General features: G+C 37.8%; 1 protein-coding gene across 6 annotated transcripts; it reads right to left on the bottom strand.

Moving 5' to 3' along the window:
• Positions 1-633: 633 nt before the first annotated feature.
• Positions 634-14,396, bottom strand: nr2c2 (nuclear receptor subfamily 2, group C, member 2). 6 transcript variants are annotated; one of them, XM_056772919.1, is made up of 16 exons: positions 14,170-14,396; positions 12,996-13,088; positions 12,111-12,252; positions 11,427-11,528; positions 11,146-11,343; positions 8,386-8,491; positions 8,133-8,312; positions 7,811-7,958; positions 7,421-7,508; positions 7,012-7,139; positions 5,905-6,079; positions 5,571-5,692; positions 5,325-5,464; positions 5,081-5,221; positions 4,858-4,963; positions 634-2,974 (listed from the first exon to the last, which is right to left on the bottom strand). In XM_056772919.1, the coding sequence occupies exons 3-16, from the start codon at positions 12,168-12,170 to the stop codon at positions 2,800-2,802; spliced, it is 1,869 nt and encodes a 622-aa protein (XP_056628897.1). In that variant the 5' UTR covers positions 12,171-12,252; positions 12,996-13,088; positions 14,170-14,396; the 3' UTR covers positions 634-2,799. The 6 variants fall into 6 exon arrangements, with proteins under 6 accessions (XP_056628897.1, XP_056628898.1, XP_056628896.1 ...); XM_056772920.1 differs by lacking the exon at positions 12,996-13,088 and having other exon boundaries at positions 12,111-12,249; XM_056772918.1 differs by lacking the exon at positions 12,996-13,088 and having other exon boundaries at positions 14,170-14,395.
• Positions 14,397-15,007: the final 611 nt, after the last annotated feature.

The following is a 15,007-nucleotide window of genomic DNA, read 5'->3' as shown; positions in this document are numbered from 1 at the left end:
CAGGTCTTACCTCTCGTGTAGGTCCTTTAGAGTATTTTGGAGAGGTGAGGTGTCGGAGTCCCATCATCTCGACACAGGTGTGCCTCAGGATCTGCCTCAGGGCTGCAGATTCTGTAGCCATCTTTAAGAAACGCCTGAAAACACATCTTTTCCGCCAACATCTGACTGATCTGTTCTGACTCTTTTCTTCTCAACTCTTTACTTCTCTACTCTAAAAAAAAAAAATTTATGAATGAATGGTTCCGTATACTGCGTTAGGCTATATGAGACTAGTCTTCTTTTTGATTGCACTTAAGCTTTTGTTGTACTTATGCTGTCCTAATTGCTTCCATTATCTACCCCACTTGTAAGTCGCTTTGGATAAAAGCGTCTGCTAAATGACTAAATGTAAATGTAGTTTACATCAGGAAAGAATTCGTTAAACACATTTAAAGGACCAATGTGGAGATTTTACTGGCATCCAGTGGTGAGGTTAGGAATTGCCAGCAATATCAATAGATCCTCCACATTCTTTTACGCAGGACCTTTAATCACAGTTACACTTCACTCCTTCATTTTCTTAACCAGCAAAGGAAGATCAACTCATTAAAAATGAGAAGAGGTAAAAGAGTGAAAAGGATCAAACACAAACTATGCAATCTGAACAGTATATTTCAAATATGCTCACAAAATAAACAAAGAAGGCTCACTTACAACACACTGAGGTCATTGCTTGCTCCACAAGATACATAAACAAGATCATTACCAGAAATGTACTGCTATAGTTCTTTTTTGCTTCGGTCTGGTTTCGTACATACACACAGTGTATACATGTGTGCATATGTATATTTTTTCTAAAGCCACAATATTTAAAATTCACATATAGTATAGCATTTCATAAAATGCATTAGCTAGTTCATGCACAATTTGTCTCATTGACAGAAAACAGGGAAATAAAACAAATATATGCACTAATATGAAAATACACATATAACAAATCCGTCACACGGCATTACAATACCTATAAAAAACAGAGAGAACAAAATCAAAACAAGCAATTTATAATACATACACAGGCGTTGAAAGCATAACAATAGAGAAGTGTGTTTAAATGGGGTAGATCCCAAGCGCTTTTGGCCATAAAGAATTAAAGAATTTTAAGCAAAAACTGGAAAATATGATTAATCACAAAAAACATTAATGTATATGTTTCCGTACATCAGATAATGGTTTAATTTTACAAAAGAAAGATTAAAATATGAGTATCTACCAATAAACTGTTCAGAAGCAATCAGTTTACAGCTATGCAAGTCAAATTGCTATATACAAACAAATAAGTCATTAAAACAATTTTATACACAACTTAAATATTGCAGTAGACATACAGAAATAATAGACATATACTGAAAGTATTGTAGAGTTCAGTCAGAAATGTTCTTAATAAATAAGCAAAGCATGCAAGTGCAAAACAACTGTGTATCGGATCGTTTTCAAATATACGAGGCACATTTTGGAAATATCCAAGACCGTTTTAAGAGTTCGGTAACAGCTGGTGGTGATTCTCAAGGAATATCTTAAGGAAAAAGATTTGATTGCAAATCATTCTGCACATTCGTATGTACTATGAGTAAAAAAGCATTGACCTGCCATGCTGTTATGTAAAAGTTGGTATGTTTGGAATATCACATTTGGTTTGAAAACAAATTTCATGTGGATAAAATACCAATATTTGACACATCGATACTGATATTGGTTGAAGATGCATAAGCCATACATGAAGAAAATGCAAAAATAGTCTGGAAGTTCAAACTTAGCAATCTTTTTGCTTTCAGGTTAATATCTGTATGCACATATACAGATACAGTTAAAACATTATGAATGTTTCTGATAAAAAACATGGCAAAGAAGTTCATTTCAACACATACTCATCACATACTCTTTACATTTCAAACAGGATATTTGTATTGATAATGAATATATTTGCACTCCCTAGTCCCATACATTAGAAAAAATGTTCATAACAAAACTGCATGTATTAGATTACATCTAAAATGACACATTTTAACTGGCTACACGCTAAAAACACACGTAACATCTGAAATATTTCCTATTTTCAATAGTATGTCATTTATTTACACTGATTAAATTTTAAGCAAATAACTTTATGATGCCGTTTTGACTGAGTTAGACTTGTTTAAATAAATAGGTCTTAAAAAAAGAGGATTTTGAAGTAAGTGCAGCGTCGTAATGTTAGATGATTGTCACGACTAGAGAGGTGATACAGTACAGAGCAATAATGAGCTGTGGTGCTGTATTTATATGCAAAAAAAAATTAATCTGGCACTGTACTTCTTTATATGAAACATGTGTTCATCTTTCTTTTGGGGGGGCAGAAATGATCAGATTCATGTCATGTGGCAGAAGATCCATCAACGATCCATAGCTGCAAATACTGTACTGTATGTAATAAAGATATTTCGGACACTTTGGAGAGGTCTGGATATGGGACTCCTATAGGAATCATTTAACGAAGTGCTTAAGTGTTTTTAAATAAAGGTTGAAAGGAAAGCAAGGCCTACGTCTGTTTGATCTCCTAGGAAGCAAATGCACTGCCATTGGAATTCAAAGTCCCATCATTCCTCTCACTCCATGAAGTAAATCACAATATTTGTAGGGAATCTCTCATACACTACGTGGCCTTCACTTTTGCAGCTCCTCTTGAGGTAGAGCTTGTTGGTCGGTCCAATATAACGCAAGTCCATTTATTTGACGAGGGCAGAGGAGGATGGGAGTCGCATGACTCTGGGTTTCAGAGCGTGGTTACACAGAGGGACCCGTCACTTGGCTGTTGTAGTCAGCAGTCTCCATTTTGAGGATGTATGGGATGATACTGTCGATTGGTACATTGCCAATAAGTCCGGTGAAGAAAAGTTCCTCGGTTATGCTGGAGCTCATCAGTCGCAGTGCTGGTAAACGCAACAGGAGTCGTGCCAACCTGCCCAACCGAAGATCAGATGGTCAGATTATAGGAATATTCAAGATTAAACAGAGTTTGCTGTCAATTGCCACAGGGAATCATTTTGACTTAACTGGCTGTGTTTGAAAAAAAAAGAACAGAAACCACGCCTAGAGTAAATATATTTACAATGAAGCACAAAACCCAAATAAAATATTTGTTCATGCACTGATTGCTCAAAATGGTCATACATGCCTGATAGTTCACCCAAAAATGAAAATTCTGTCAGCATATACTCACCCTCATAACATTTCATACCTGTATAAATTATTTTGTTCTGATGAACACATAGAGAGATATTTGGAAGAATGTTAGCAATGTTCAGTTCTGGGACATCACTGACTACCATATTAGGAAAAATGTAAGGGTAGCCAAAGCTGCCCCAGAACTGTTTGTTTTCCTAAATTCTTCAAAATAGTCCATTACGCGTTCAACAGAACAAAACAATATACAGTATTTTTTTATACTTAGGTATGGGTGACCACCCACCCAAAAAAATGATTTGCAAATCATGAAATGCATTATTTAAAAATAAAACATTTGAAAAGAAAAAATATTTTTCATTATCGGTTTGTTCTTTATTCCTTTAGTTTTCTCTTTTTGAGAAGATTTTCAAAGTGTACAACATGATAACTGCTCGTCTGATCTGTGCTCAAAATTTAAAGAGACAGTGAACCAACAATTGAAATTGGCATTACAATCAAAATATAATATCTTTCTATGTGTTCATCAGAACAAAGAAATGTAGACAGATTTGAAACAACATGGGGGTGAGTAAATTACGACAAAATTTTATATATTAATTTTTTTTGAAGTATCCCTTTAAATATACACACCTACAAGTTATGCCTATCATGGAATCAGATTTGCACTACACAATATTATCACGATTTCTTTCTTTATTTTAGGGTGTGTTCACATATGCCATGTTTGGTAAAAGCGAGTTATGGTGCGATTGCTCTGTCAGTGTGTTTTATTTTTGTTCCTTCCACTTGAACCCTGGTGTGCACCACACAAGTGGACCATTTTCAAACAAACTGAAAGATGAGGCATCAAACATTCATAAATCCTATCTATTCTAGTTAATTTACATGTTTTTTTCTAAAAAGATAATCTTACAAATGCACACAATATTTGTTAATTTTGAAGCCTAAATATAATAGGCAGCAGTAAAAAACTAACATTATGCTATAAACAACTTTTTTTTAAGGTTATTAAAAACATGTTCCCTGGTAAGTAATTAATGAATCAATCTCCATCCACGTTTACAGAGATTTGTGCCCACGTTGCCTTATTTGTAAGATTTTTATGTGCGCTGACGTCTAACGTCCCCACCAATGTGTGCAGTCGACTGGTGTGTTTTGTGTCGTAGGATAAAACCTTAAAGTATTATTTGTATATTGTAAACTTTTGTATAGTATAGTTTTTGTTCAACCCAGACCTTATTTCAGACATTTAATGTAATCCCCATTCAAAAAAAAAATTTACTTGATGTGCGATGGAATGTGTGCTAAAGTCTCGCTTCCGGGGTTTCGCATACAAAAATACTATATTAATCTGTGTTTTAGAAAACCATTTTGGATGCCACTATATTACATTACAGGTTGGCCATCATACACACATCATGTCTACTAAGTTTGAACAACATGACGAAACAAAAGTTTGAAACAACATGACGATCTTCATTCTATCATAAGCTTTCCTGTAGCTCAGTGGTAAGAGCATTGCGTTAACAAAGCAGGGACGTGGGTTCGATCCCAGGGGATTGCACATACTTAAAAACTAAATGTATAGGATAATGCAATGTAAGTCGCTTTGGCTAAAAGCATCTGCCAAATGCTTAAATGTCATAAAGAACACACCTGTAGGTGTCATCAGGGTAGGTCTTCTGGACATAATCCTGAAGTTCCATCTGTGCTTTTTCCTGGAATTTCTCAATCTGACTGCAGCTGCTCAAACCTGGATGATCTTGTCAGTTGCGTGTTAGAAAATATAACAACTAACATGTATTACACATGTTTGAAACATTGAGATGGAACATTCTGACTTTCTGTTAGGAATTCAAGGGTGTGCTGGCATGTGTACCTGGACTGAAGAGGACAATGGCTTTCAGGTAGGCGTACTCGTATCCGTCCGTCTCCAGTTTTGACATGCTGTTGCAGAACTCTTGCAGCTTCCATATGTGTTCCATGACCAGTTTAATGCGCTCGCTGGATAGCTTGTCTACTGAGAGAATAGCAGTTATTCATGAATTATAATATGATGCTGACAACAATATCCAATCAGAGATCAGCATTAGCCTGTCATGTGGTGTCTATAAGTATCGTACCGTCCTGTATGCTGGACTGCAGGTGATTGACGATGGCAGCGAGGATGGTAGACAGACTCATGATGTGTGTGCACTGAGCCAGCCCAAGAGTAAACAGCTCATTCCAACAGGCTCGTACCAAAGCTGTGTTACACTCCTGCCTACAAAAGACACACACACGCTTTGTGATTAATATACTCCTTAGACGTAACAGGTGTGTGTGCAGAGCATAGTTAACAACATGCCTTTCAATGCTGGAAATCTCACCCGAGAGCATGGAATGCTGGGATAGATCGCGCCCAATGCATGGAGAGAAACAACAGGCGCGACGCAGACTCACAGATGTAATGCACGTTCAGGTACTCGGGCATCGGGCTTGGCATTGTCAACTAAATAAAACAAAAACAAATCAAACAATGACGTATCAGATCACTCTGAGATCAATTTCCATCAATAAGTCATTAAGCGTATTTACAATTCCTTTCTGAGAACGTACTGTAGCCTCAAGGGGATACTGTACATCAATACTCTATCTGAACAAGTGACAATTCATGACTAAACAAGATATTCAAGTGCTATTATGTTCAGTGCCGTTACACACCTTAAAGTTGACGTGTGCGTCTGTAAGCAGAGGTCCTTCGACTTCTATGAGAGGTGTGATGTGATCTCTGCTGATCACCTGTATTGTAGGTCCACCCATCCCTTCCACCTCAGACAGACTCTGAGCCTCCATCCCCTCACTGGGATTCAGAGCTTTAGCCAGCGTATCGAAGGCACTGTGACACCACATACAACACGCCAAACAGACAAACATCATAAAACATCTTTTACGTATTTCATGCAAAAACGATGTCATCATCCTGACCAATAAGAAGAGCAGCAACAGTAAGACAGTACAGTCAATTTGTTGCGCTCTAATATATTTTCTGTTCATTCCTGTTGTGTACACCGATAGCTGTTGTCCTTCAAAAGTGAATTGTGTTGTTTGTTCAAATGCATGCATTGGACTATCTCAAAGTTATGCTTCTTTTACAATTTGAAGTCATAGTTGGCCATCCTCCAGGTCAGCTGGGCCACTTTTAAGGGATCTCTCCAAACCACATTTATTCTGCCATCATCCTGTATTTCTCATTCCTGAATGTCTTAAACATGTAAAATTGCAAAAATGAAAGTGTGTAAACAAAAGATGAATTAGATGCATGCTCACCCAGACCTGCCTGAAACGCCTCGTGTAACCACACCCCCACAAATCTATGTCAGTTGGTGGTCTGATTTGACTAAGACTGTGTCCAAATGTATACGCAAGTAAGGTGGTGTAGCTGTCAGTACAATTGGAGAGGAACCTGATGTTCCAAATATGGTAAGAAGCATTACAATACCGTCACACGCTTGCAGTATTCGACCAATCACTACACACTGGTGAACTGGCCATTCATACCACAACTCGCTTTTCCAAGCGATGAGTTTAGGAATAATCTGCGCGTATCAGAGAGGCGGAGCAAACAAAATACAAACATGCACGGTATGTGAAAAATACAGCGTTTTATAACCTTAAATCGTGTATACACATTGCATTACAAGTCAAACGATAATTTTGTTTTATCAGTGTCATGTGACCCCTTTAACTAATATCCCAGGTATTTATAACACTGTAAAATATTGATTTCATTTACATGCAAAGGCACATATGTTGTCGGCATTAACACACCGTGTGATCTCACTGGGCGAGTCCTCCAGTTGCCTGTCTGTGGGATCTCCGTTTTTCAGAGAGTCATTCAGGTTGGCTAGTGATGTAACCACGTTAGCCAGAGTTCCTAGATCACCCTGTCCTGACTCCGTCAGAAAAAAGAAAAAACATCTTTAATTTATATTTTAAAATTCAAGAACCACGCAAATACACAAAATTAAAGCTCTTATTACTGGTTAAAACAAACACTGTAGCAGCAAAGCGTTTAGTACAACAGTAGAATCTCCTGACATTTACTGACCAACGATTCAATTAGTAACTTGTAAAGACTGTCAATTGTTCTTTACTATATGTCAAAGGAGGGAAAACTGAAAGAGACAGAAGAATTTAAGCATGTGTTAGAGATTCATGTTAAGGACAAGGTTGTTACTTTATCTGTTGCCAAAAGCAATGTGCCATCAGCCTGAATTAAAGGTTGTTGGATATTGACCAGCATCCCAGAGTCCGACAGGCCAGACCTGCACAGAGCAGACAAGCAAAATAAAGCACTGACAACTGTACAATTAAACTAAATATTGGTATACATTTACTGAGAAGTTTCAATTTCATGTATGCAATCATTTATTTCTGAATAATGGCAACTGTGCTGCTAAACTGACCACGCCTCCATTAAAGGCGTGTTTGCTAGATTGATTTACTCATCGATTCATTTTTCCACTGTAGCCCTAGCACCAATAGTCCATTTTCCCTCGCAACGATTGTTCCCTTGACACTATTGTGCCCTGTGGGTGAATGTAAGCAGCAGTGAAGGATATCTCACCGTGGGGCCTCTGTCTCTGTGATGAAGGTGGGTGTTGCGATAAAAGGACTCCGCAGGTCTTTGCGGATGTAGATTTTCTCTGTGGACGCAGCACAGTTGGCAGGCTTTTCTCTGGGCAGGTCAATGGGTTTCCGCTCACTTTGTACAGCTGCAGGAGATAAACACACACACACAAATCAGTCGATGCTCCGCGCTGCAATACACACATCCATTTGCTGTCAAGACTTAAAAGTCCGAATGACAAGGTTTCATCTTCTCTTTAGTTATAAATTGTATAGGATCCTTTAAATGATGACGGATGCGGTTACAGTTAAACACTCACAGTCCATCTTCATGCCCACCTCCAGGCATTTCCTGAGTCTGCAGAACTGGCAGCGGTTGCGATGGTGTTTATTGACGACACAGTCCTGGTTACTGCGGCAGCTGTAGGTCAAACTCTTGCGTACGCTTCTCTTGAAGAACCCCTTACAACCTTCACAGCTCACCGCACCGTAGTGCCGCCCTGCACACACAGATGGATGATTTATAAACAGGATAGTTAGGGTCCATGTGTAATGTCAGTCTGGTGCTAGTACCTGATGCTTTATCGCCACACACCAGGCAGTATTCTACAGGCTGGGCTCGACTCACGTCTCCTCCTTTGCCAAGAAGCCTCTCCACTGACACTGAATCAGTCACAAACTATCAGAAAAAGCAAAATGTGTTTACATTATATGATCATTTTTGCTTATTGAAGACGCTTTTATCCAAATACATTTGTATTTACAGTGCATTAAAGGTATGTTTTATTTTCCGTATGCTTGTTCTGGAATCAAACACACTTTTGCACTGCCATTGCAATACACATTGTCAGACGAAGAGCACTTAACCCTATAACCAATCATCGACTCATTTGACTCCCTTGATCAGCAATTCGAGCCATAGGTATGTGAGGATGCCGCAGAGAATAATGAAACAATCACTTTTTCAGCTCTCAGTTTCACTCTCGGTTTAAATTTTTGCAACGTCTGGAACTGCCAAACGCAGTTTCTATGCATGTCCGAGCTGGTGCAAATGAGTGGAGGCATGGACTAATTTGCACATTCATATCTATGGTCCGAGCTGGTGTGATTGAGTTTAGAAGGGACAAATCTGCATATTCATGGTCAGGGTGTTCTCAGTAGAAATATTGGAGGCGACTCAGTCTCTCTTGTTTACCACGGACCTTATTTCAGTCAATTTACCAAAAACTCATTTAAAAAACCCATAGACCTTGGAGCGATGGAACCGGTAGTCCTACAATGTGAAAGGGATTCTTTACTATCAAATCATAATTATAATCCGCTTGTGGTTTTTGAGAGTCTTATTGTGTATTAAAAACGGCGGTTGCTAATAACGACGACTTCCTTTGGCGGGGACATTAAACGTCATCGTGCATAGCTTATTCACAGCCTATTGCACTCTCCCAAAAGTCTATGCGAAAAATGCAAAGACTTTTGGTCGAAGGAAGCTGCGCGGCACTCCTGGGTTAATGTTTCTGCGCACACAGTCCGAAATTTTCGTATATGTTTTTCCGTAATCGTTATCCTAAAAATTTGTCACACACACAAACATTGCACACTGAATCCCATGCGTTTTAATTTATCTATTTGCAAAAACAAACACAAAAAAATACAGCCTGACCCTGCGTTCACTCTGCCTCTCTCCTTATCTCTCCTTTCATTCCTTGCTTCTCTTGATTGACAGTGCTCACTAGGTAGGCTGTCCTCACGCTCTATGCCTGCATTTCTTGCATACCTGTCAACACTCGTTTTTCACACCCACCTGCTGCCATCCATCCGTTTTGTTATTTCTCCCGTGAAACAGTATTTCGTTTTCCTGAATGAACCCGACGGAGACGTGATACAGCCCTGGGAATGTATGAGGTATGATCTTCTAGCATTATCACCGCGGCTAGAAAATCAGTACATACTATCCTGTTATCAAACTGTTCCGCATTCATCTGCTCATCTGCCAAACTCTCCCTTTATTCTATCTTTGTAATCTCCATTTAATTGTTTCTCATACAGTACTTTGGGCTGCGAGACGAAGCACACTAAGACAGCATCATGGATTTTGGCGCTCGTTTGTACGGTGTTTCTGAATTACCAAAACCCCTATTAAAATCCTTGCTATGGATGCTAAAAACGCAGAAAATCGAACCCAGTCAAAGATTTTTTTATGACAGATGAAAATATTGGAGGCAGTGTGTAAATGCGATTGAACAGCTTGAGGTTGTATATATTTTTTTACGTGCGGAAATTTTGGATGCAAATTTTGGACTCTATGTGAAATGACCTTTAGTCTACAAAAGCACGTCCCCTGTGAGCCACTCCATAGGAGCTTTACTAGATGAATATTTTTTGTTTTGCATCCAAGTACGTTTAATTTCTTAAAAGGTTTCTTAAATTAACATTGTAATGATTTAAGCTGTGCAGTTGGCTCATTGAATCAGTGTTGAACTGCACACAGCGAATTTGCCAGTATGAGCGCACATTGCATTCAGAACGACTCACAAACAAATGACCTATTGAACCTATTTGTTTAAATCATTTGCTTGCGATAATAAAATCACAGATTTTTTATATACACCAGTGACTGAAAAGTTTCAATTGTTTAAACTATACAATGTTGAAACATTTCAGTCACTTTCAAAGGTCACTTTGTTCTTGTATAACTTTAATGTTTTGCTTATAGTCTACATGTTTCACGTACAGCTGCTTTGTAACAATGGTCATTGTAAAAAGCACTATATAAATAAAGTTGAGTTTAAATACAGTGGGACTTTAAGTACTAAGAAATAATGGTAGTTCTAATTCGTTTTTAATTGTAAAGTCCTTAAAAAATGCCTTAGAATAATAATCTCAAACGATGTGTTATGTATGATTTTTTTTTAAATACAATGGAAAAACGCTTTTTTCTTGTTTTGAAAGCTAATTTATCCCTAATATCAAATACAATTTGAATACTTTTTGCATAACATCAGAGAATTCCAATTAAACCACAATATAACAGGGAAGTTTCAAGAGTGTAAAAGCAGGTACTCGGGCCATAAAAATTGCTCTTTTCAAACATGTTTTTAATGGGTTTTTTTTAACAAGGGACAAAATCATTTAATGTGGTTTAAATAAGAGACGTTTTTATGTGAAGAAGAATATACAAAATTCTTGCAGAGTCAATACTGAAATGGCATTACATTTCTCATCATAATTGTTAACATGTCAAATGTTTAGTAAAATCTGAGTCTGGGACATGGGCAAACGTTTTCCATTCGGCCTGTACCAAACACAGAGAAAAGCATGTAGGTGAATTCATACCTGAATTCGGCTGGGCACCATGCTGTCTGCAGTGGCAAAGATGAGCCGTTTGGCACTAGTGCTCTCAGGTGATGCCAGGAGGACTTTGCTCGCTCCACTGGCATCGGGTGCCGTCAGGATAAACTGCTGTTTGGCCAAACTGGAGTCCAGCGTGGTCACTATCTGAATCTTCTGACCTGTCTGCTGTTCAGTCACAATCTGACAAAGACAAAGTGTGTGTGTGAGTGTGTTGGCACACACTTTGTCTATTATAAACCTTGAGTGTGCGTCTGTGTCTGCACCTGTATTCGCTGTGGGCTGGTGATGGACGGGTCATTGGAGATGATCTGAATGCGCTGGGGGGAGGCGCTCATCACTGAGCCGTCAGATGGAGAAGACTGTACCTGCAACGCACACACACACACGCAGGCACGTACACACACCCACACACACAAATGACATTCCCTCTCAGGGTCAAAGGCAGTGTGTTTCCATGGTAACGGAATAGTCTTCTTCAACAAAAGATCCCAACAATAATATGCACCTCGGCCAAAACATTCGTGAAGCTAATGAAAACAGGAGACAGGAGAAACATTTTTTTGTTAAACCACGAGCAATTCAAACGATTTTTTCCCACTGCTCATGTTATAGTGTTTTTCGAAAGGTTAAAACACTGAAATTGAAATTCATTTTCAGATTTGTGGCATCACCCTATAACTATGCAGACGTAAATCAGTTTAACCAGCAGCGTTATCAAATCAAACCCAAATCAAACCCAAATATGATGCTTTGAAATATTTCATTGAACTTTTGAAAATAAAATATAAGAAAACGTTTATTTATTTGCTTTTTCGCTATCGTTAAATTGTGTTATACTTCATACATTGGCATTATTATTATTTATATTATTATATAGCACTTGTCATATTATTGCTTCCTCAAGACGAGCCGCTTTGGTGTTTTCCTCACTATTGTAAGTCACTCACCTCTGCAACCTGCTCAGCCGTCAATATTTGCTGAGCCAGCAACTCCATATTGGTTGTCATGGTAATGTAAGGTCATTAGCGTTGTCTGACTGGACAAAGGCCAGTACGACCTCTGCAGAGAACACCTCCACCTGTGTGCCTGCTAAATTTAGATGATAATGGGTAATGTCAAACCTCCACAATTCATAGAAAGTCCAACTAAAGATGTCAATATCTATTAAAATAATTCCCTCTTGTCATTTCAAACCTGAATGATTTCTTCTTCTTCCGCATAAGAAAAAAGGAGATATTTTGAAGATGTCGTTAACTGCCCCCCATTCACATGCATTGGTTACAATAGAAGTGAAGGGGGGCTGTTAACGACATTCTTCAAAATATCTTCTTTTGTCTTCTGCGGAAGAACGAAAGTCATACAGGTTTGAAATGACAAGAGGCTGAGTAAATCATGACAGAATTTTCATTTTGACGGTCAACTACTCCTTTAAGTAAAAACAAGCCCTACTGAATTCCAAAACCGTCCCAAAACCACTTTTAGGGGAGGTTTCCTGGACAGGACTTTAGTAATTTTATGCATTTATGACATCAGGACTTGACTATTTAGGACATATAGGTATGTGTTAATGTACAACGCTCATTTGCGTTTCATTCTGTGAACTACTAACAATATTTCTCCCAATTTTCAAACAAAAATATTGTTTCTATTTCCATTTATTTTCAGAAAATGGAAACCGGAGAAACAAGTCAAAATAACAGAAAATACGTTTTGTATTTCTCAGACCTTAAATACAGCAAAGAAAAAAGCTCAATATTCAATTTTAAGCAATTCAACAGTATTAGCTAGAAAAAGTTCATCGCAGTTTTTATGTTTTATGCTGTCACACTTACATTGCTGTTGGATGACTTTATGTCATCTGAGGTTTGATTTTGTTGAAATAAAAAAAACTCAGGACTGGAATGGCCACAATACATCTAGAAAAGCTGATGAAATAATAAATAAAAATACAATAATCTGTATATAAATACCCTAGATAAGTAAAATGTTAACACCTTAAACTATGTTAAAAACACCTAATATATATATATATATATATATATATATATATTAACAACATAATCTAGGATTTAGAATAAACTGGTGCCTCTTTGCCCTTAACAAGTGTTGTTAGTCAATTAATATTTACATAACATTAACATTTTGTGTACAAAAATTGTCTCATCAAATAAGGACGATATTGAATGACCATATCTATTTTCTATTATCTTCATCTAGATTGTAGACTTTACTGTATACAGCTCTTCTCATGTTACTGCATTATGTTTGAATGGCTTTGTTCTATTCCCTATTTGTAAGTCAGATGAATAGAAACACAACACGTTCATATGGTTCAGATGATCGGTTTAAACGTAGTCGGGATAAATAATTGGACAACGTTATTGTACGTCATCCCCGAACGAGGCAGTGATTGGCTAGAGGTTACGTCAATCACGGTACGCTAGTAGACTATTCAGGAAGCGCTGTCAAAACAGAACAAAATGGAGAACCTGGCACAAAGCCAGCGACAGAACCCCAAACACTTGCAAACGTGTATTTAAATCATTAGAGTTCACATTACAATCGTGTTTCATCGTGACAGTTTTAATTTGAGGTTATCTCTAGATTAGCTAATCGTATGCGAAAACTGATGGTAAAATCCACCCACTGTTGGTGCCCGCGGTGGCAAAGGTAAAAGGGTCGAGTTCATATGCTAGCTCTCAGGCTAACCAGCTAATACTGTCAACACGTCCGCTGCCGTACGCCTCCTAACAAAATGACCGATTACACTCTATACAACAGACAGCAGCTCTAGGACAAGGTGCATCGTTCAGTGGATTTTAACGCGTCCAATGTTAAAAAGGGATTTTTGGTCGTCAAAGAAAAACTAAAGCTTAATAGTTGACACCGCTTATGCGTTTTCGTGGCATAATCAGGCCTGTTTTATGCAACAAACCTGACCAAAAAGGTTTTTCCGCGAGCGCTTTAAAAACACTACGTGACATGCAGACATTAAAAGCTGCTCACCTATAACAGGGATGCGCGTCGGGTTTATTTCACATTGTTTGTTATTGTTTTACTCCAGTGAAAGGTCATAGTTCGTGACCCCGTTTGCCAGCGTGCGGTAGTTTTTCTTCCTTTCTGTTGTGCGCGCTCACGCGACTAGAGCCCGCGCGTCTGGAGAAGACGGCGCTGACGTCACCCTGTCTGCCTCCGACACAGCTGACCTGTTTGGAGCAAAAAAATATATTGATAAAGATTTGATATTTATTACATTTAATCAAAAATAACACAACCATAAACCTTTCTGTGTGAGCGATGTTTCTTTGTGACTGTTTGTTAATTTAATACAAATATGTTTTTTTTGTATTATTGTGTATTGTCTTATTAAAAATGTGCAACAATAGCTGTATATCTAGGCTATTGGATTCTTTAGTATGGGCACATAAGGAAATTTCTGTAAGGATGCAGATTAATGTATTATGTACACTGGAAAATATATATTGAAAATAGATTATTGACTTCCACCTCACTTATTTAAAGATGACAGCTATGGTGAATGTGTAGTTATGATAGCTTGCATGTGCCCCTCAGGGATCAGGCCCTTGTAAAACTTAAAATCATTTAAGATCTTTTTGAAATCAGTTTCAATATCCAAATGTAATGCTGACATGTGTTTTGGAACCCTGTGATAGGATAAGAAAAATAAAACATCCTTAACTAGGAAATAATTACATTTAGAGACCTCAAGTTACCTTTATTATTTTATAAAATAGTATTTTAGGATTATTGTGCTGTTGTAAATGTGTTATAAACGAATAAGAACAACAGATGCTTGAAATAAAATAAATCTAAATTACGAATA

This window comes from Triplophysa dalaica, chromosome 18 (genome assembly GCF_015846415.1).
Source record: "Triplophysa dalaica isolate WHDGS20190420 chromosome 18, ASM1584641v1, whole genome shotgun sequence".
Lineage (NCBI taxonomy): Eukaryota > Metazoa > Chordata > Actinopteri > Cypriniformes > Nemacheilidae > Triplophysa > Triplophysa dalaica.
Note: the sequence above shows the minus strand (reverse complement) of the source record. Positions and strands in the feature narration are given on the sequence as shown.